At 37.9% G+C, this 21,791-nt stretch overlaps 1 protein-coding gene across 3 annotated transcripts; it reads left to right on the forward strand.

The window, feature by feature from the left end:
- Window positions 1–4,289: 4,289 nt before the first annotated feature.
- LOC104599946 (26S proteasome non-ATPase regulatory subunit 12 homolog A-like) lies at window positions 4,290–21,295 on the forward strand. Of its 3 annotated transcripts, none has more exons than XM_088887675.1 (12): window positions 4,290–4,911; window positions 5,035–5,226; window positions 6,541–6,648; window positions 6,749–6,853; window positions 7,146–7,202; window positions 7,313–7,509; window positions 14,551–14,650; window positions 14,722–14,834; window positions 14,953–15,106; window positions 15,206–15,283; window positions 19,766–20,008; window positions 20,962–21,295. In XM_088887675.1, exons 1-11 carry the CDS (start codon window positions 4,909–4,911, stop codon window positions 19,982–19,984), a joined length of 1,326 nt encoding a protein of 441 aa, XP_088743801.1. In that variant the 5' UTR covers window positions 4,290–4,908; the 3' UTR covers window positions 19,985–20,008; window positions 20,962–21,295. The 3 variants fall into 3 exon arrangements, with proteins under 3 accessions (XP_088743801.1, XP_088743802.1, XP_010261003.1); XM_088887676.1 differs by lacking the exon at window positions 20,962–21,295 and adding an exon at window positions 20,149–20,200; XM_010262701.3 differs by lacking the exon at window positions 20,962–21,295 and having other exon boundaries at window positions 19,766–20,200.
- Window positions 21,296–21,791: the final 496 nt, after the last annotated feature.

Here is a 21,791-nt window from a genome sequence, read left to right on the forward strand (position 1 = left end):
ATCGGCACAAAAATTCTAGAACCGGAACCGACCTAAGAGGACAATAGATGGAACCAAAATTGATATAATCGGTTCGGTTTTATCAGGTAGACCTGACCCATTGACAGCCCTAATCTAGTCTAACAGGAATTGAACAATAGATATAGCACCACTCTAAGTGAAAAGAAGACAAGCTCGGATTATGAGCTAAGAGTAAGGCCTCTTAAAAGGTAAAAGCTTTGACTTTTATAACATCTTTCAACTGAGAAAGTGTTCTTCCCAAAATGAAGTTTCTAATGTGGTATTTGAAAATAGGGAAAATTTCTTATTAGTATCTCGTACTTTGGCTTGAGTGACAATTTGGTCCCCGAACCTTAAAATGTAACAATCTAGTACTTAAACTTTCGAAACACGATAATCTAATACTTATTGTTAACCAACCATTAAGTGGCATATGAAAAGACAAGTGCCCTTCAACTGTCACTTAATTTTCTTTATCAACCATCCGTTAAAATAAGAACCAACTGTCAAATTTTCATCCATGTGACAATACTTTTGTCTTTCTTCTCCTCTAAACATTTCGTCATCTTTAGACCAAAACCAAGGCAATTTCTGAGAGAAAAGTTTTCCTTTAACTACTATAATTATCTTATCTGAAAAATGGAAAAAAAGAAAAGTCTCTGGCCACCATCACTGATCTCTCTCTCTCTCTCTCAAGTATCAAGACAAAGCTTTCGGTTCTTCTCCTCTCTTTTGTCTTTAGGAATAAAATATTACCATGTTAAGTTAAAAAATAAAAATAAGTTTTATAAAACCTATAATTTTCTATTCTTAGCAACGACTTTGCGAGAAAAGCAAAGTCGTTGCAAGTGTTTGTGACTTAGAGCTTGGGCTCTATTTCATCTTCTTAAGGAAGAAGATGATGAACAATGTATTTTATTTCTAAGGGTAGTTTTGATATGTTCAAAGTCTTAAGTACCCACATTAGGTCACGTGATATTCATAACTGCTGGTCTATTAATGGTATGTACTAGATTGTCGTGTTTCAAAAGCTTGGGTACTAGATTGTCACATTTTAAAGTTCAAGGACTAAATTGTCACTCGAGCCAAAGTACAGGGTACTGATCAGGAATTTTCCCTTTAAAATAATACCCCTGTGCCACTAGATGATTGGTGGATAACTCTATCTACATTTACTTTTAGCAGACATTGGATAGTTTTTGCCAACCTACAACCCCAATGTCTATATTGGACTTTGAAATGGACTGTAAATGTGGCAAGCATGGGTTATAAGTAGCATGGGCAAGATGAATCACAAAAGTATGAGAGAAAATCTTGCATTCAAAAGCCACCTTGCACCTTGTTTCCAAATTCACCAAAGGTAAGTAATTCCCATGTCAATAAGAGATCCATTACAAGAGTTAGACCACATATCCATACGATGCATACTACAGTTATTCTTGTAAAGTAGGAGAAATAGACTTCAATGTTTGGAAAGGCATCGTACTTCTGAAGCAAACTGCTTAAACAGGCGGGCATGAGAAGAAGGCATGCTCGAGAGATCCTAGGGCTTTATTACCAAGAGGATAAATAGAATACATGATTTGTGGATATAGGTTTTTTTCTCCTCTTTTTTAAACTAAGATTTTGGGATAGCCATGGCATTATTTGAAAAAAAAAGGGTTTGTTTTGAATTAAAGCTTTATACACGGAGTTAACCTTGTATTTCCTGTGTGGGCCGGGGTTCATTTCCAAATTAGCTTATAGTGAGATTTTGAAAAAACCTTGCCATTTTCTCAATGTTACCAACATAATTGGGACGATATAGCTTTGTAACATCAATAACGAAGACTCATGTGAAAAAACCTAGTGATCAAACATGATATTGACGCTCCAACCATTACCAATTAACCGACGAACACCCATAATAAAACAAATTTCACATCCATAATGTGTGACCACATATGAGAACAACCTGAATTTTCTTTCCACGACCTAGAAAGAGCCAGTTTGCCAATACTTCGATTTTAAGATCTTTATCCAAATTCCCTTGTGCTCCGCTGAAAAATGCCAAAGCAACTTCATCACTAAAGCAATGTTGATTAAATGCAAATTTCAAAATCCAAAACCACCCTCCTCCACAAGCATTATGGGCTTTCTCTCGCAAATGACACAAAACAAGTTTACCCGTGCATTGAAAACATTTCCGTTCATTTTCATTTACCTAGGTAAGCACGTTTAATTGGGCAAGTGTTTCCCGGACAAAAGTTGCCCGAGAATGTTGTTCAATGCCAACATTCACGTGCATTTTCACGTGGGCAAAGAGAGAGGTAGGAAAGGGATCATTATTGTCTAGGATGGTATTGGCTACTTGGCTAGCGTTAATTAATACTCTATGAAAAATTCACTTTCTGTGAAGCCTAACATTGTGATATAAGAATATATAGATTGTGGTAAATTATCCGATTAACTAACTTATTTAGGGATGTAACGGATTGGATTCAAGAGGGTTTTGTAAATTATAGACCCTATCCACCTCTCTAAACATATACCCACCCTAAAACCCTAGTGGGTTGGATTTTGAGAATCCAAACCTTCCTCAAACATAAAATTGCAAAACCCTCCCCGACCCTATCTTCACCACGTTCAATGGTGGAGGCGAGTTTGGGTTTAGAACTTGCATCTAAATTCATATTTATTATTTCTCATCACATATAAGTAATAAATAAGTAAAATAACACAAATAAACAACAAAATTTCCAATTATTTGATTAAGGCATGTAAGAAACACATAAACTATCAATTATCTTTCATGTAAATTTTAAAATATTATTAAATTCAAAACCCAGTACATAAAGTTTATATGCTTTTTCCAACAGTATGCAGGTTGGGGAGAGTCTGGTCTCGCCTATATTGTACCCTATCCGTACTTGTATGGGTTGCAAAATCCCAAAACCCATTCACCAAGCAGAAAAACCCACCCTCTCAAGGAGGGCAAGAGTGTGTACCCACCGAGTAGGGTAGAAATTGCCATCCCTAAACTTACACTATGAATTTTTACAAAGGCCCTTTAAATGTTTGATGATTAAATGATTGATGATTTAATTGATTTTTTTTTTTTTTTGCTTCAACATGGGATAGTAAAATCGGGATTTACCCCTCACAACCCTGCCCCATTGTATATTAGAAACATCTCCCTATGAAAGACGAATTTGAATTAGCTGAACGCTTTAGTTGTTCAACGGGATGTCGAACCAATGATGAGGTTCTACGCCAATAATAAATGCTTGAGCCCTAGTATAAAGATGTGGGACCCATGTATTTAAATACTGACTTGGAACCTTATCATTGGCGTGGTTCAAAGTATCGATACGCCTTTGCATATCGATAGAGGCATATCGGTACTTAGATACACATGGAATTAACCTTTTTTTTTAGTTTTTTTTTTCAAATTTTGGTTTTGGGGAGTTAAAAATGTTTTTTTTTTTTAAAGAGTGGGGTGTTTTGGGACCCAAAAGATACAATATAATACGCCCAATACGGAGCGTATTGTATCGATTTTTTTAACCTTGACCATTGGTCCCACAACCCGTTGAACAATTAAAGCGTTAAGCTAAACCTTGCTCATAAATAACAACACAACATATAGGAGATGCTCCCGATGTATAATTTAAATCTCCTACTCACAAGAATCCTACCCACACATTAATACAACCGCACATTACTCAACCTATATAGTCCATCCCCCAACCAGGTGTAGGCAGGATTCCAAGTCTCTATGACCAATAGGAAACCTTACCCACCAACTTGCTAGTTGGCACCTTTCGGGTAGGATGATACTTGGATCCCTCGATGTGCGGCTTAGAGGTATTGTGAGGTTGGAGTGAGGAGCAGCCGAGCAGATTCAGAAATCCTCATCCCCAATCCCCTTAACCCAACAGAGACCGGATCTGCTCCTCATACTCGTCTCACATGCACATCCTATCATGCATTGGGAACATCTCCCATAGTTTTAAGTTATTATTCACGGGAGATGTTCCCAATGCACGGTGGATGTGCATGTTAGGCGCCCAAGTGTGAGGAGCAGATCCCGTTCCAACCCAACAACCCTGGTGGCAACTTATTGGCAACCGCCAACCGGGTTTGATCCCAGATTCGTAGATATTACCACTAGCCTACAACAGATATCCAACCATCAGTTGGTTCGACCGATTTGATTTGTGCTCTCCGGAATTTTCTCCAACACACGAATCAATCCGTACGAACCTACGACTACAAGACCCACCTCGAAACCAAAAGCTACTGCGCTTAAGCACTCCTGAAGGACCCCGATCACCTGAGAGGCCAAGCGGGCAAGCGGGGTGTGGCAGGGATGGCGTTTTCAAGTTGCGGCTGTTGGCTTTGCAAGATAACCTAAAAAAGTCGAAAAGCCAAAGTTGGTCATGAACGAAAGCAGCTTAATATATGTATAGTGAATTTCGGAAGCTTTTCGACCTTCTCCAACTATATATGTTTATCCAATAGACCACATGAATCCACACCGTCAATGATTAGGTCCCACAATACATGCTTATAGAATCAAGATAAAAGGTTGTACAGGACCATTTATTGAACGACCTAGATTAGCAAGATCAACGATTCAACAAGGTATAGACATTAAATCGTAGTCCCCTAAACCATGGAGTTTCTTTCCCAAAAGTTGTTCCTCCCCGAGGGTTATTGTTGCTTCCTTTCGAGTTTCTCTTCACCACAGCTAGGAATCAACCCTTGGAGTTCTGTTCTGAGCTCCAAATCTTGCTTTTATTTTTCCTTGAAATTACTCTTCCTCCCCTCCCTGTAACCGGTTTTATCTTGTAAATTTAGTCGAATTCGAGCTTCTCTGACTCTTACTTTCTTCGCTGATTTTGGAGCTTGAAATCGACTCAGACAATGGTGAGTTTCTTCTTATTTTTCTAACTTATTATTATTATTATTTTTTGTGTACAGATCTTGAGCTACATCTTCGGTCCCGGTTCAGTTAATTGTAAAATTGCTATGTTGTGATTTGCTTTGCAGGAAGGAGGTAACCTAGAGGCATCTATAGAATCTCTGTTGAATGTGGAAAAGCAGATGAGGCTTGCTGGAGATGTTGCGGGAACAAAGAAAGCCGTTGTTGACATTCTGGAGCTTTGCTTCCAAGCTCAAGCATGGAAGACGCTGAATGACCAGATCGTTCTTTTGTCGAAGCGTAGGGGTCAGCTTAAACAGGTAAAGAAGAGAAACAAGAAAAATAGTTGCATTGGAAATTTCATAGCTTCTAAATTGATTAAAAGATTTTACTGCATCTGATGAAAGAGGAAAGAACTTCATTTCTGTGATTCTGTGACTGGATTTTGTTCGGCCTTTGTACATTATCTGCCTATTTGAAAATTTTGCAAATTGCAATTCCTTTCCAATGGTTAATGAAGAGGAAAAATATTAATTGTGCACCTTGGACTCCGTTTTCTAACATTGAAGCTGCGGAAAAACTTAATTTCTAAAATATTTCAGCCCTGTTTTTGTCCCCCTTTGGATCGAGTAAATGTAACCTTAATAAAAGTTTGTTCATTCACATCATTCTAGCCTTGCAGTGATAGTCTAACATGATAAACTAAATACAAGTTTCGACTTTCTACCATGTAGAAGGCCGAGATGCAATGCTTAACACAGGAAAAAGGAAGCATTTTAGAATTAATTTTTTTGATCAAACATTTTAGAATTAATGAGTTATTTAGAGATGTTCTGTTGCAATCAGTGTTAAAAATTTTAAAAAATGCAAAAAAATATTAAACATAATATTAATAAAAATGTAAACTTAAATTTTAAAATTAATGTTTTAAAAAACCTATTATTAAAATTAAAATACATAAACATAACATGTAAAGCATATTCAAGTGAAAATTAAAAAATATAATCAAACATATAAAACATTTTCAAGCATGTAAAACCCACAATTTCTTTTTTTTCTTCAATTGCATTACTTCAAGTAGCTAATGTGATGTAAAACATATTACATTTCCTGATTCTACGAGCCACATTTGTGCCACGCCCCTCAAGGCAAGCCCAAACAAGTCCATTTTAGGGTCTTAAATTCTTAATTTTCACACAAAAAATAATGATTTTATAATTTTAATTGCCTTTTAAGAATATATTTTATTAAGGTGAATGAACGAACAACATTAGTAAATAGGGGGTTCTCGGAGCTAAGGTGCAAGGCGCATCAGGCACATGCCTAGGCGAGGCGCCTACCCTAAAATGCACCTCGCTTGTGCGCCCAGGCATGCCTTTAAAATCACTGATTGCAAAGAAGGTTTCATGGTGCCACTAATTTGGATGGCTTTTATTTGCCTTGTTGCTTATTTTCTGTATATTTAGGAGTCTTTTCTCAAGAATATTTTTATGATGTAGCTGTACTGTATTGTGGGGCGTATGGATTTATGCATTATGCTATTGTCACAGGGAGCTCTTTTGTGACATTGTTGCTGCCTTGCTGCTATGCATTTACTTCTATTATTCATGAGGTGGTTTTCTATTTTCACACAGGCAGTGACTGCAATGGTCCAGAAGGCAATGGAATACATTGATCAGACACCTGATATTGAAACTCGAGTAGAACTCATCAAAACATTAAACAGTGTGTCTGCTGGAAAGGTGAACAAATAAGCCCAACGTTGTCTTGCTGCATCTTGTCCTTTTGTAATCCCTCTTTATTTTCTTTAGGTTTATTTGAGTTATCTGTGTCTTTGTCTAGATATATGTGGAAATAGAGAGGGCACGGCTGATCAAGAAGCTTGCTAAAATCAAGGAAGAACAAGGACTTATAGCCGAGGCTGCTGATTTGATGCAGGAAATTGCTGTAAGTATTGTCTGGAACTATAATAAAGATGTCAGTTGTTAAGATTTCACTTTTCAGTATCTGTAAGTATTGTCTGGAACTATAAAAGTTTGGTAACTTCTACATTGCTATTCTATCCAATGGGAGAAAAGGAATGGACTTGTAGATTTATTGGCAATGAACTTATATTTGGTTATCTACTTGCATTCACACTTAATGCAAGTACAAAACTCAAATACCTGGACAAAAATAACTTAATCCACAAATCTGCAGCTTTTATGCTGATTTAACCTTTCACTTATTCACATTGCAGGTAGAAACATTTGGAGCAATGGCAAAAACAGAGAAGATAGCATTCATCCTTGAACAAGTATTAAAGATCACTAGTGGAACCTTTTAAGAGTATTATTAGTTTTTAGGATGTCCTTGTTCATATTATTTTTTTTTCCAGCTGACTTGCTGAAATTTGAACTTTTCCAGGTTCGTTTGTGTCTAGACCGCCAGGATTATGTTCGTGCACAGATCCTCTCAAGGAAGATTAGTCCACGAGTTTTTGATGCTGATACTTCCAAAGAAAAGAAGAAGCCCAAGGAAGGTGATAGTGTTGTTGAAGAGCCTCCTGCTGACATACCTTCATTATTGGAGTTGAAGCGGATCTATTATGGACTAATGATAAGGTATTTCTCTATCTGCATAACCCCTTTACATTTTTGTTTGCAATTCAACTGCATATGGTTGAATGCTTCTCACTTTTTGTTATCTAATTTTCTGGTGGCTGTTTTATTGGGTCTTTCTGGTTTTGATACCTGGATACCTGTAGCCCTGTACATGTATGGGTGAACCACCATTGGACATGATATGTATCTGATGTGAATGTGGTACCGAATATTCTATAGTATACTTTATAGCATTTACACTTTTAAAATATGTACAATGTTATGTTTTAATTAAATACATAATTAATACATTAAAAAGTCTGTATACACTAGAAGTTTAACAACTTTGGTTTTGATACAACTTACAAGTATTGAAAAATGATACTCAGCTTTAAATGCTAGATAAAAAATCACGACTTGAACATATTAGATGTGATATGCATCTCTTTCTATGATTTTAGGTAATGGAGAGTTATATCCCCATTTTCCATATATATATATATATAATATCAGTATCTGTACCAGGGCTCATAGTTCCTTTGTCATTGTTTTAACATCCAACACGTTGTAATGCTTATTTGTGATCTAAAAGGCATGATGTTTCAAATGCTACTTGACTCTAAAAGGTTCACTGAAACCCTTAACTTGATTCCAATGTCACTGCAACTGAGCTTATGAGATCACTTCATGGTACAAGATCTAACTGGGGAAAAAATTAAAGTGACATTGCTTTTTCTGATATTTTAGTAAACTTTATCCTTTTACATGTGAACCTTTAAATCCCCTCGGTGTATGTGCCTATTCTTTCCTTTCCTTTCCTTTATGGGTATATATATATATACATGCAAGGTTCAAAGTATCGATAAACCTGTGTATTGGCAGAGGTGTATTGGTACTTTAAACCATGTGCCTTTAATGTTTTTTAGTTTTTTCTCAAATTTCAATTTTATATACATTTATATGTATTTTATTCATTAAAAAAGGGTTCCCAAAAACACCTGTAAACAGGTGTATCAGACCCCTAAAGATATGATACAATATGCCCGCTACTTTGAACCTTGTATACATGTATAAAATCCTGTATAGAGAAACAGAATAATAAATAGGTAATGTTCCTTGATTGATTCCAAAAATGGTATGCTTTCAGCTTTATGTGTCTTTTAATATGGAAGAACACTACACGAGCTTTTTCTCTATCTTCTGCATCGAAGCTTCAATTAGGAAACTCTTCCTTTCAGAGGTTCTTCAATTTGGGCTACCTGACTTCCATCCTACAAATAAATAACACTTTATTTAGTAAGTGAAAAGAAGTACAATGAGAAACTAGGTCAAGAGTAGCCATCAAGTCTCAAAAATCTAACTACTCACTATTCACATGTACAGCCACCTACCCTCTAGGGCAGGATCCCTATGCAACTTGACCCTATCCATCCCTTTTTCTAGCCTACAAGTCAACCCAATTCTATCCAGCCAGTGTTTTAAAACGCAGAGGCGTGACGCGAGGCGTTCCACTACCCGGAGGCGTGAGGCGTAGTTCAGAACGTGGGAGGCGTAAGCCTCCCGAGCACAGGGGTGCGTAAGCCTCAAGTATGTATTTTTTTATAATTATAGTGGGTATATTAATAAAAATAGATATTTTAAGCATAAAAACATATATATATATATATATATATCACTAAAATAGGAAGAACAGAATCAACAGATTACATAACATGGCTGTGTAGCATAATTTATTCATGCAGCTCTGTTAAAGAAGGCTGAAACAAAACTAGTAAAATCAAGAAAAAAAAGAAACAAAGATACAAAAGAAATGAATAACATAACTACTAAGTACTAACCGTTGAAGCTTATTGATCCCAAAAAAAGAAAAAAAAAGCGTTGCAGGCTTGCAGCTTTGTCACAGGTACACAGCCGCCCAGGTTGGTCGGTTGGTCCAACAGCAACCTCTCTTTGATTGCAATTGAAAATAGAATAAAAAAATAAGATCACCACATCTGAGAATTGCAGGTTGCTCGAAGAAGAAGAAAGAAGAAGAAGTTGCAGATTGCAAAGTGCGAAAGAAAAAGAAGAAGAAGAAGTTGCAGGTTGCAAAATGCGAAAGAAGAAGAAGAACAAGAAGAAAGGAAAAGAAAAAAAAACACATACCAGACCAGATTGTTCAAACTCGAAGTTGCAGGTTGAAAGTTGAAGCTGAGTAGAGACTTGTTCTTCGCACAGGTTTCACAGAGACACAGAGTTCAGACTTCAGACTCAGTTCTCTCTTTCGAGCCCTAAAGTTTGGGTTCGAAAGAGGGATATTTCCCCCTCATTTACACTTAAAAAATAATTGCATACAATGGGGGCCATGATATAATCGTGGCCCCACCAATTAGAACATAAAAAACTTAAAACAAGTAATCTGTTAAATGTATAAAAATGACACACGTGGGAGGCGTAAGCCTCTTTCCAAAGGCGTGCCAGAGGCGTACGCCTCCCTGGAAGCGTGTGCCTTTGTCCACGCCTCTGTACAAGAGGCGTACGCCTCAATGGTTTGGATGCTTCTGTCATGCGCCTTCGGGCAGGCGCCCCTCCAGGCATATGCCTCCCGTGCCTTTTAAAACATTGTTTCAGACTTGTAGCAATGCAAAAATTCCATTAAGAAAGCATAAAACAATTATCCACCACTTTTCCTCTTGTTATAAAAATGATCAATTGTTAAGGATCTTATTTAAGACTACAGTCTACGAAAAGAAAGAACCTTTAGGAGCGCCCCCCCCCCCCATCAGTCTCTTTATGCCTTTCTTTTAATGATTTGACTTTCATCTAGCCACATGCAAGGAGCTAACATGGGAAAAAATGGTATTCCCTTCCTTGTTGTATAAAGCATGCCAAGGGACTTATGTAATACGAGAAGAATATGAAAATAGTAACAATTCTGATTTTCATAAACCAGGTCCCTAGGGAAAGAATATGAAAAGAACCATGAACCATATGGCTTATCCTGCAATTGTTTTTCATCAGAAGAGATGAGCATCAAACATAGGGAATATGGACCAAGGTTCAAGGCAATCTAAATTTCAACAGTGGAGCCCCAAGTGGACTCTGAGCGTGGACTATAAGAGTAATAGAAATGAAGGATGAAATAAAAGATAGGAAAGAGGCTCTCAGAGTCATTTCAGAAGAAGAAAGAGGGGAAAGATGGAATCAAAAGCAAAAACTAGAAGAGAGAGTACGGAAGGAGGAGATTTGTTGGAGACAGAAATCAAAGTGTCAGTGGCTTGCAGAGGGGGACGGAAACACTAAGTTTTTTCACTCTCTTGCAATTGGAAGGAGAAAGAAGAACTTAATCCTGAGAGTGGAGGAAGAGGGACAAGTGGTAAGAGAAAGTCAGAGGGTTACAAGGATTTTTGTAAATCATTTTAAAGAAATTTTCTCAAGCCCACACGGAGTGTTGCTAGAATTTCCAGGGATGGAAGGGGATGTTCTGTCAAAAGAACAATCTCATGCCCTAGAAAGGAAATTTTCTCTGCAAGAAATCAAGGAAGCTATTTTTTCAATGGACAAATCTAAAGCCCTGGGTCGGATGGCTTCTCCATGTCCTTCTGTCAAGAGTGTTGGGATATGGTGAAATCAGACATCCTGGAAGTCTTTAATGATTTTTTCTCCAAAGGGGAGGTATCACTAGGAGCAAATGCCACATTTATCACTTCAATTCCAAAGAAGAGGGAGGCCAAATCTCCTAAAGACTTTAGACCAATAAATCTCATTGGGAGTGTTTACAAAATTCTGTCAAAGGTTTTAGTAGAAAGACTAAAAGAAGTGTTGCCCTCGATCATCTCTCCTTTTCAAGGAGCTTTTGTAGAAGGAAGGCAGATTGTGGATCAAATCTTGGTGGCTAATGAATGCGTTGGGGAAAGAAGAAAGGGTAGAGAAAAGGGGCTCGCTTGTAAAGTAGATCTAAAAAAAGCCTATGACCTAGTTAATTGGGAAGCCCTAAAAGTTTTAGAAAGACTCGGATTCAGAGATAGATGGAGGGCTTGGATCAAAGGATGTTTAAGTTCAGCTCACTACTCAATCCTAATCAATGGCACAACAAAGGATTTCTTCCCGACCAAGAGAGGAATTAGGCAAGGTGACCCTCTATCCCCATTCTTGTTTACCCTAGTGGCAGAAGCATTAAGTAGAATGGTGGCAAAAGCTGATGCTCAAGGCCTCATTAGAGGGTGGAGGGTAGGTAGAAACCGAGTGATTGTTATTCATCTCCAATTTGCAGATGACACCATATTTTTTGTGAAGGAAACAATGTGGAGTTGGTAGAAAATTTGAGGGTGCTGTTGAATAATTTTGGGGGATTTACAGGGCTGAGGATAAATTGGACCAAAAGTGGAATCGTAGGGATCAATTTGGAGGAAGGAGAACTAATAAGATTGCGGAGATCTTGGGGTGTGAGATCAGAAGCTGGCCTATTAGTTACCTAGGTTTACCCTTAGGAGGAAATCCCAAGTCAGAAGCTGACAAACCTGCCCACCTATTTCCTTTCAACCTTTAGAATCCCTTCTAAGGTAGCAAGGTGCTTAGAGAAGTATATGAGAGATTTCCTATGGGACCCAGGAGAGGAAGGGAATGATCACTTGATCAAGTGGGAGCAGGTAAGTAAACCCAAGGAACAAGGGGGTTTGGGAATTAGGAACATCCTTTTAAGGAACACATCTTTACTAGGTAAGTGGCTTTGGAGGTTTCCCTTTGAGGGCGACGGATTGTGGCACAAAGTGATTGAGAGTATTCATGGGGTGGCTGGAAATGGCTGGGATGCAAAAGTTTCCCCTCACAGGTCTTCAACTTCCCCTTGGAAAGCAATTCATGAAATCTACCCTACTTTCCTCAATTCCATTTGGTTCGATGTGGGGCAAGGTAATAGAATTCTGTTTTGGGAAGATCTATGGGTAGGGGAAACCCCACTAAAAGACCAATTCCCTGATCTCTTTGCGTTATCTAACCTTAAGGGGGAAGCTATATCCATGTTGGGATCACCGTGTCCAATTGGTGTGAACTGGAATTTGGGCTTTAGAAGGGGACTAAGGGAGAATGAGTGTGAATCCTTAATCCGTTTGCTGGACCTCTTAGGGAAGATCCACTTGGACCCTTTGTTGGAAGACTCTAGAATCTGGGTAGGCTCTCCGGACGACCTCTTTTCTTGCTCCTCTTTCTTCAAAGTACTTGCTTCCCCCAACCCTCTAGGTGGGATTTTCCCTGTGAAAGAAATTTGGTGCATGCCTATTCCCCCGAAGATCCAAGCTTTCTGCTGGGAAGTATTCCTTGGTAAGGTAAACACTTGTGATATGCTGCAGAAAAGAAGGCCGTATATTTGCCTTTCTCCTCATGTGTGTTCACTGTGTAAGGAAAGTGATGAGACCCTTTCTCATTTAATGATATCTTGTTCTTTTGTGCATCAAATTTGGGAATTCTTTTGTACTCTCTTTGGCTGTGGGTGGGTTCCCCCTCAAGATGTGGTAGGACTTTTCAATCATGATTTCTTGAGACAAAGAAAGAAAAGAGGGATTAGAACAATAGAGGAAGTGATTGATAGTATCAAGGTGAAAGTAGCCCATTGGGTAAAACCCTTGGATTGCTTTCAAGTCTTTTCAGTCGTAGATATTCTAAGAACATGGTCCAAAGTATCACAATCTTCGAGAGTAAGAGATAAAGTAAGGTTAGAGTGGAAACCACCTGAAGGCAATAAAGTAAAGCTGAATTTTGATGGGTGCTCATATGGAAATCCAGGCATCTTAGGAATAGGAGTATTAAGAAACTCTAACAGGAGGATATTGGATATGTTCTCAGGATCGATTGGCAACGGAAACTCGCTGAAGGCTGAACTATTGGCATTATTACAAGGGTTAAAGCTAGCCAAACAACTAGAATGCAGACATGTTGAAGTGGAAGGGGACTCAAAAGTAGTAATTTCATGGGCAACAAATAGCAGCCACACCCCATCGACATTTAAACATGTGATTAGGGAAGTGGAGAAGATTGCAAAGGAGGTTGAGGCTGAATTTAAATGGGTCTGAAGAAGTGCAAATGGGCTAGCTGATGGATTAGCAAAACAGGGGGGGGGGGGGCATTGAGACAGCAATTATTTTGGGCTACACTGTAATGGGGGGTGAATAGAGTGATTAAAGGGGATCAACAGTCCCATCATCAAGTTGTATAAAATGCTTGATCATTGAAGGGGACTCGGAGGTGGTAATTAGGTGGTTGAAGGAAGACAGCAATGGTTTGTGGAGCTACAGAAATGAAAAGAAAAAATTTAAATGGCTGAGTAGGGATATTGAGGTGAAGTACAGTTGGGTTAAGAGAAGTGCTAATTCCATGGCTGATGGGTTAGCCAAGCAAGGGGTGCTTAAGGATTCTTTGTTTTGGGCCACTTTTTAGCTTTCCTTCTTGTTCTCTGTTGTGGGGGAGTTAAGATATTTTACCTCCCCTCTTGTACTCAAAGTTTCACAATTTTTATAATCTAATAAAACATTCTGTTATTGATAAAAAAAAAGTCGTATAAAATGCTTACAATCTGAATTTTAATAAAATACATATTTTCTGATAAAAAAAAGGATGAAATATGTCTTCTTTTATGGATGAAGATATTTGGATAACATCTAATTACCCCACCATATATGCCCCCAAGGCCTCTCTCCATCTCTTTTTCTCATGCTCTCTTTCAGCCAGCCATTATTTGTTAACACACATGCAGGTCTAGGAAGTTGTAAAACAGTGTTTTGATAGGTTTGGGATAGGATATATGTTGTAGGATTCTTTTGGGTGGTTAGAAGTTAATGGTATATGAGTTTGGTTCTCTCCTTTTATATTTTAAACTAGGTAGCTCAACTGTGCTTTTGATTCTAAGCTTTATTTTTTGATAATGTATTATTGAAATTCCCAATAGAAGTGGTTGAGGAGCTTGAATCTAAGTACACTGTCGGATTATGTGGTAAAAATGGCTGTAGATTTTGAACTTTATTTATGACTTTATATCTGGTATCCCAATATAAAGCAAACTATTTAGTTGGATTCTTTTCCTTGATGTAGGTACCACTCCCATAACAATGATTATCTTGAGATCTGTCGTAGCTACAAGGCAACCTATGAGATTCCATCTGTCAAAGAAGATCCGGCACAGTGGATACCAGTAAGTACTGTTTTTGAATTCATGTCTCCCTATTTACCTTGGCATTTCCTGACAATTATTCCCACTTGCAGGTCCTACGGAAAATTTGCTGGTATTTAGTTCTGTCTCCACATGATCCATTGCAGTCAAGCCTTCTTAACTCTACTTTGGAGGATAAGAATCTAGGTGAAATTCCAAAATTTAGGTATATATTTGGTGACATTGATGTTTTTTTTTTTTTTAAATACCAATTCCTGCTTTATTCCAAGAAATCATCCAATTTTTACTCATCTATTCTTTTACGTGCCTGCCTACCATCTCAGGTTGCTGTTGAAACAGCTTACCACAATGGAGGTGATCCAGTGGAATACACTGTGGGAGACATATCAGTATGAGTTTGAGAATGAAAAGAACATGCTTGGCGGTCATTTGGGTGAGAAAGCAGCAGAGGATCTAAAACAGAGAATTATTGAGCATGTAATTGGCTTGTGCACATCCAGTTATATGGCATATTATTTTTCAAAATTTTATGATTTTAGATATTCAAATTAATTTAGTTGACATATATGCTTTCAGAACATATTAGTCGTGTCAAAATATTACTCTAGGATCAAATTGAAGAGACTTGCAGAGCTGCTGTGTCTCACTCTCCAGGTTTGTTACCGACATACTACCTCTTAAGTTTTTTTGGTAGATTCAATTTCTTTAATTTTGTAGATTTTCTTTCATTTATCGAAAAGGTGTCTTCAGGTTCTGTATTCTCATCTTATACATTCATCTTGAGGTCATTTTGGTAAATATACTTCATTGTGAATCTTCCATTCTCTGTGTATCATGGTTCTGCCATGAGGTAGTTTAATAATATCATGATTCCAATTACCTTGGGTAACAAATTGTCCATTCAGTGGGTTAGGTTAGTGAAACGCATCATAGATTGATTGGTATGTATCCCTTATAAGGACGATTTATCATATTTAATTGTTTTCTCCTTTTCTGTCTTGTTTATTTGCTACTAGGATGGTTCTGTTTATACTTTTCTTCTGAGAAAAGTAAAATGGTTTACAAGGAACATGACAGTCAATTTCCAGTGAGTCAGCAGATCAGCAAATGCATTGGCAGACTCTCTGGCTAAACAAGGGATTTTTTGGGTATCTTTGTATTGGGATAACTTATAGTCTTTATTACTCTGATATGTGTTTGGGTCTGTACTCATCCCTATGGGGAGGTAGCATCTCGTGCGTTGTGCCTCCAAGGCTGATTGTACTCTCCTTTTTTCTCTATAATAGAATTGCCTAATCATTCATAAAAAAAAGGATGTGCCCTTGTAATTGTTTTTGTTGAATTTTGAATAATTGTATTTTCAAAATCATTACACATTTCTCTAGGATGTCAGCATATTGATTTTGTGAGTGTTTATATTTAGACAAATATTTTGGTATTAGCTCATTTAGCCATAGAGAACGGGAAAGAAACAAAAGAACAAAATAAACTTCTTGCAAGGTCTTATACACTAGTCACATTATGTGGGTTTCCCCCTGCTTTTGGGTCAATTTTGATGTCTTCTAGGTTGATTTTTATTTCTTCAATTGTCATCTTAGGAATCCAGACTATAAGCCGGTGAAGTGGGGTAAGGTAGTGACGGTCAATCCGAAAGTCCAGAGGGAATGGCAGTGGGACGAGTCAGTGGCTCAGAGACAGAGAGAATGGGGCAAAGAAAGGGAGGACAGAGAGAGAGAGAAAGAGAGTGTGGGTTTCCCCTCCCCTCGTAATGGGTTTAATGGGTGTCTTAATAATGGGTCCACATATGGGTATAGGGACCTATTTATAATGGTTTTGGACTCTCGGAATTCTAAAATTTTCCTATATTTTGTCTTCATCAATTATCAATAATATATATATATTGTCTTCATCAATTTTGCCCTTTAACTATTATTCCAGCATGTTCTAGTATTTAAATTGATGCAAATAAACTTGTATAGGTTATTTTATGAAGCAAATAACTGGGTCAACCAGATTTATATTACTTAAATCCACTGTCTTACACAGACAATTACTTAAAATAACCTATACAACCCCAAATGTACATCACTGTGGTATATTTTGGCCAATACAATTGTGCCTTATTCGCCCCTAACTTTTTTTTTGATAATTAACTGATTAATTTTATTAAAACAGAAACATCATCCTGCATACCCAACTAGGCAACAGACCAAAGATTACAGAACACTCCCATAAATAGAGAGCCCAAAGCGCAACATAAGCATAAGTGCATAACAAACCACTTACAAAGATCAATTGTTATAGATTACAACCCGACCCTGGACAACCCTATTCTTGCTGTTCTTTAATCACCCCAGCTCTTGCTAAAGCATCTGCAAGCATGCTAGCACTTCTAGGTTCCCAACTGAACTAGATATTCGAGGCTGCACCTAGAGCATGTGTCTGCCTTACCAGCGATATGACCTTCCAAGGTACTGCATCTTGGATCATCCAACAGATTATAGTTTGACAATCCCCTTCCACCTCCATATTTCTCGTTCCCTTCAACTTAATCAATTTTAAACCTTGAATCAGTGCTTTTTCTTCAGCCTTTAATGAGTTAGTTACCTAAACCAATTGATCCTGAATAGCTCGGGAGGATATTACCACTGTGACCCCTTGTCCCCCGACACCCAACTCCCCTTGGTTTCCAAGACAGCACCCATCAAAGTTAAATTTCAGATTCCCAACTGTTGGTGCAGTCCATTCAGCCACGTGTTCATGTCTTCTGACTTGGAAGCCAGCAATAACCTGCCAACCTCTTAAAGAAACTCCTTTGAACCCATCACATATAGCTGCTGCCCAATGAGCTACTCTTATCATTGTGAACTCAATCAGCTCCTCCACTCTCTTTTATCTTTTATCGAAAATTCTAGTATTTCTTTCACACCGAATTCTCCATAGCATCGCCCTACTTACACATTGCCACTGAACCTTTTGCTTATGTGTTGAACAGTTCATCCAATCTGAGTCAAACAACTTAACCACTGCAGCTGGAGCGCCTCCCAACTTTCCTCCAACAAAAAGAAGTTATTCCATACCTATTCATCCCTGATTTTGCCATCGAGTTTTCCATGTTTGCACCCAGTTGACATTTACCACCACTTCTGTAGCTTTACTGCCTTATCTCTCTAGTGATGTGTCTGTAGTGCCAAGAAAACTGTTTTCCCCTCATCCAGCCTACTACAACCTAAAGTCTCCTTCAACTTATCAGATTTCTCAAGCTGAGTATTTTTGCCATCCTCAACCCCTGTAGCTGTGATAATACTGTCAACACTCTGCTCTAGTGGAATTCTCAATTCCTGCATTTCCCAGGTATATTGCAAGAACCTAACCATTTCTGTTCGCAAAGACCCCATCTATACCAAAATTGCTCAGATTGCCCATGCTACAGCCATCAAAGCTTAGCTACTTGATTGTTGGTAGGCAGTTGCCACTCCATTGCAACCATCAATCAGAATTTGTTTTCTTACTTGATTTTAGTGTCACCATATGGAGTTTTTAGTTATGCAAATTCAGGAGAGCTATGACCATTTCAGCAATAGGATGTCAGTGATGGGATATCTGCCTACTTAATTTCTAGTTTAATGTGGAGCTGTTTATGGTGAATTTAACTGTATCAAGTAATGGGTATTTAGAATTGTTTTAAGAGCAAGTCAAAATTTAATGGTCTTCATGGGTTCAAGACAATTATGAGTTGTTGCTGGTTCGTTTTGAGTTGGCTTTAAGTTTGTCAATGGAGGCCAAACCATTGTCTCTGGTAATTTTATGTTTTCTTTTTTGCACATACAAGTCTATCTACAGCACCTATTAGGAAAAGTGGTCTGTTACAAGTTGAAGGGGCTAGAATAGCTAGGGGAAGACTGAAAAGAACTTGGGTGGAAGTAATTAGAAATGATTTAAGCACCCACAATTTAATGATTCCATATAGTTGGGACAAAGCTTAGATGATGATGATGATTGTTTGTTTTTTTCCCTTCAGTACAGCAACTATTTTTCTTCTTTTTTATCCTTTCATCTGATTTCTCATTCCTAAATATCTGCTCAGCATTAGTATCATGGAAACTAACCAGCTGTATTTCATTTTTCATCCATAGTTCATTCATAGTATTTTTTTCTCTGTTTAATCCTAAATCTGTATGTTTTGTGACTTACAAGTTACTCCAACCATTAGATGTGCTGTTTCATAATATCCCTTGACTCTCTAATGATGGCATCGTACCTTTTTGTGTCCTAATAAGAAATTTTCTTTAAGTTGCATGCTGGATATTAGAAATTTAGATCTGATTGCAACCAATCTTTTGTAGCAACTCATCTGTACGGCTGGGTAAGGTTAGTATACAAGAAGGCCTTTCTCGTGACAGTTTAGTGTTGTTAACATACAAGAATAATAAGGGTATTACTCAATGCTGGTCTTGACCGTCTGTGGTCTTGGAAAGGGTGGAGCGGATGCAAACCTAACATCTGGAACTCACACTTCTCAGCACAAATTGGATTCTCTCAGACTTCAACTGTCATTCTCATGCTTGCCAGCCTTATATTTTACAAAAATTCACTTACAAAAAACATGCAATATAGGATGTTACTGCCCATTGTTATCAGTGTGGTGAAGCAAATAAATAAAGCTTTAAAATGATGTTATGGTTGGCTAGTTGTTAATCAACTAGTCAAGCGCCTCCTGAGTATCAACTAACTAGTTAGTGATTCATTCGGTCTGGTTACTGAGTATCAACTGGCCGGCCTTTTATTTTATTTCCTCTTTGCGGTTATACTTCTACTGGTGATTTCTTGATACATTCTCTTTGATCTGATTACTGATCAAGAAAAAAGGATGTTTGTAGAGTGAGACCTCTGTGTTTGTTGTATTAGGTGATAATTTTCTTCTCCTTGTACACCTTGTATCTTATTTTCTCTTAAATACCAACTTCATTGTTCCATAAATAAATAAATAAAAAATATACAAAACCTTTTTGGAGCTATCAGTCTCTGAAGCTGTTGATGATATGGTCCTTTACCATCATCCATGTGCATTAGTTGTTTAAAGAATTCAACTAACAGCTTTGTTCATTTATCGAATCTTCTTTTGCTGCTTTTCAGGAAGCTGAGAAGCACCTGTCAGAGATGGTCGTCTCCAAGTCGTTGATTGCAAAAATTGACCGGCCAATGGGAATTGTCTGCTTCCAGACAGCAAAGGATAGTAATGACATTCTCAATTCATGGGCAATGAACTTGGAGAAGCTGCTTGATCTTGTTGAGAAGAGTTGCCACCAAATCCACAAGGAAACCATGGTTCACAAAGCTGCTCTGAAAGTCTAAACTGATAGTTCCACTGATTAAGAAGTATGATTCTCTAATCTCTCTCTCTCTCTCTCTTGTATTTGTGAGACATGATCTTTATGAAACATGTTTGTATTGGTAAAAGCCATTCATATCTTTACTATAAATTTTGAAATTTCTTTCATTTTACATTTGATGAACAGGTGTTGATTAATGAGAAATCTTTTAAGAAACTATTAGCTCATTTATAATTAATCTTTTCCTCGGTATCAGGGCTACAGGGCATGCTGTAGCAGTATTGCCTCCTTTAATTCTCTCTACTTGTTTGATATCATAGGACTGGGATCCACCATTGGATGTGTCCCAAAGAGTGCCTATGATATCAGCCTAATCATTTTTTTTTTCTGATGGAGTTTTGGCAATCTGGTATGCACTACTTTAGCTTTGTAAGAGTTATTTCAGGTTTCCACCTTCAAATGTTCATGGTTAAAAAATTGCAATTGTAATTATGCAACAGTCGTCTTTGAAATGATTTTTGCTTGGTTAAGCACGTATTTGGGACCTATTGTGGTGTGTTCTGATTCTCAAGTACGCATTTATTTCAACTTAATAGCCACCCCAGGTTTTTTTGACTAATATTAAATGAGTAGGTGAAACGAAATTAATCAGCTTTACTATGCCTAGATCCTAAAAATAGAGATTACGTTGAGACTTGAGAGTTGAGACAGCTAAAAAGAGGAGCCCCTTTAAAATGCACAATCCAGATTCTATTGAAACTGAAATGGAAATTTGGTGCTGATATTATCTCTACATTGATTTTTTTTTTTTCAGTAAGAATCTCTGAGCTATCAATGGGCGATTCTATTATTTAAATTACGTTGGAGTTTGGACTTCACAATCGTTGTTAGGATTAATTGAACTGCAAAAGGCTTTAATATAGCAAATATCAAATCCCTAATTTCTTAGATGTGCAACATGAATATCTCAACTGGGTTTTTATCCATAAAAACTTGCAGGTTCATTCTAACACCACTTCCTATCTTGTTGGACAAGTGAGTCTGATTTGTATTACGACCAGACTTCGTTGGCATCGTCGGTCAGCAAAATGCTTCCTCCTGCTTAGTAACCTACGTTACAAGGACCACAATTAGAGAACATCCAGAACCTGTTTTGCGTTCAATTTTTCCAATTACCTTGCCATAACAAACCAAGCAAGGCCCCGAGACTGTACCTATACAAGGAAAGTTGGGAAACCATTAAGTATAATTTGGTTCCATGGCGAAGATTAGATATTTGTAGTCAAATCTAACTTCTTGTCTGTTGAATATTTATCTTGCTGATTGATCCTAATTGGACTGATAATGCATGTACCAGACTGATAATCCAAATTGCAACAAATGTCCTCCTCCATTTGACATTTGTGCACTGGTGCCAAACCTATTCTTCCCTCCCTAGGCTTTGTTCAAACCTCCTCCTAGGGAAGGTAGAATTGGAAATTTGAAAAGGTCGTTTCCACTTTTATTTAATGTCTCGTTTTTGTGCGTTTGTGCAGTGGATGTGTGACCCAATTTTCAGGTCAATGTATCCCACACCAGGCCCACTGCCAGGTATCAAGTGCCTAACTGGTTGGCTCTTCTGATTTTATCTATCCCATTAAAATCTCAAGTTTCTGGTCCATGCCCGAACCGGACAAGTGTAGCCCCAAGCCCATCTGGCCAGCTGTCCCAGGTGACCAAGTGACCCCCACCAGAAGAGCACTGGAGCAGTCGTGTCTGTGCTATCCACCACTGATCCAGATTGATCTGATTAGTGCACCAGACGTGGGATTGAAGTAAGCATCTCGCTT

Source organism: Nelumbo nucifera, chromosome 5, assembly GCF_055504915.1.
Source record: "Nelumbo nucifera cultivar China Antique chromosome 5, China Antique-T2T, whole genome shotgun sequence".
Classification (NCBI taxonomy): Eukaryota; Viridiplantae; Streptophyta; class Magnoliopsida; order Proteales; family Nelumbonaceae; genus Nelumbo; species Nelumbo nucifera.

Coding starts and splice junctions, on each gene's coding strand:
- LOC104599946 (XM_088887675.1), top strand. Junction 6,649..6,748: donor ACAGTGTGTCTGCTGGAAAG/GTGAACAAATAA, acceptor GTCTTTGTCTAG/ATATATGTGGAAATAGAGAG. Junction 15,284..19,765: donor TGCTGTGTCTCACTCTCCAG/GTTTGTTACCGA, acceptor GCTGCTTTTCAG/GAAGCTGAGAAGCACCTGTC.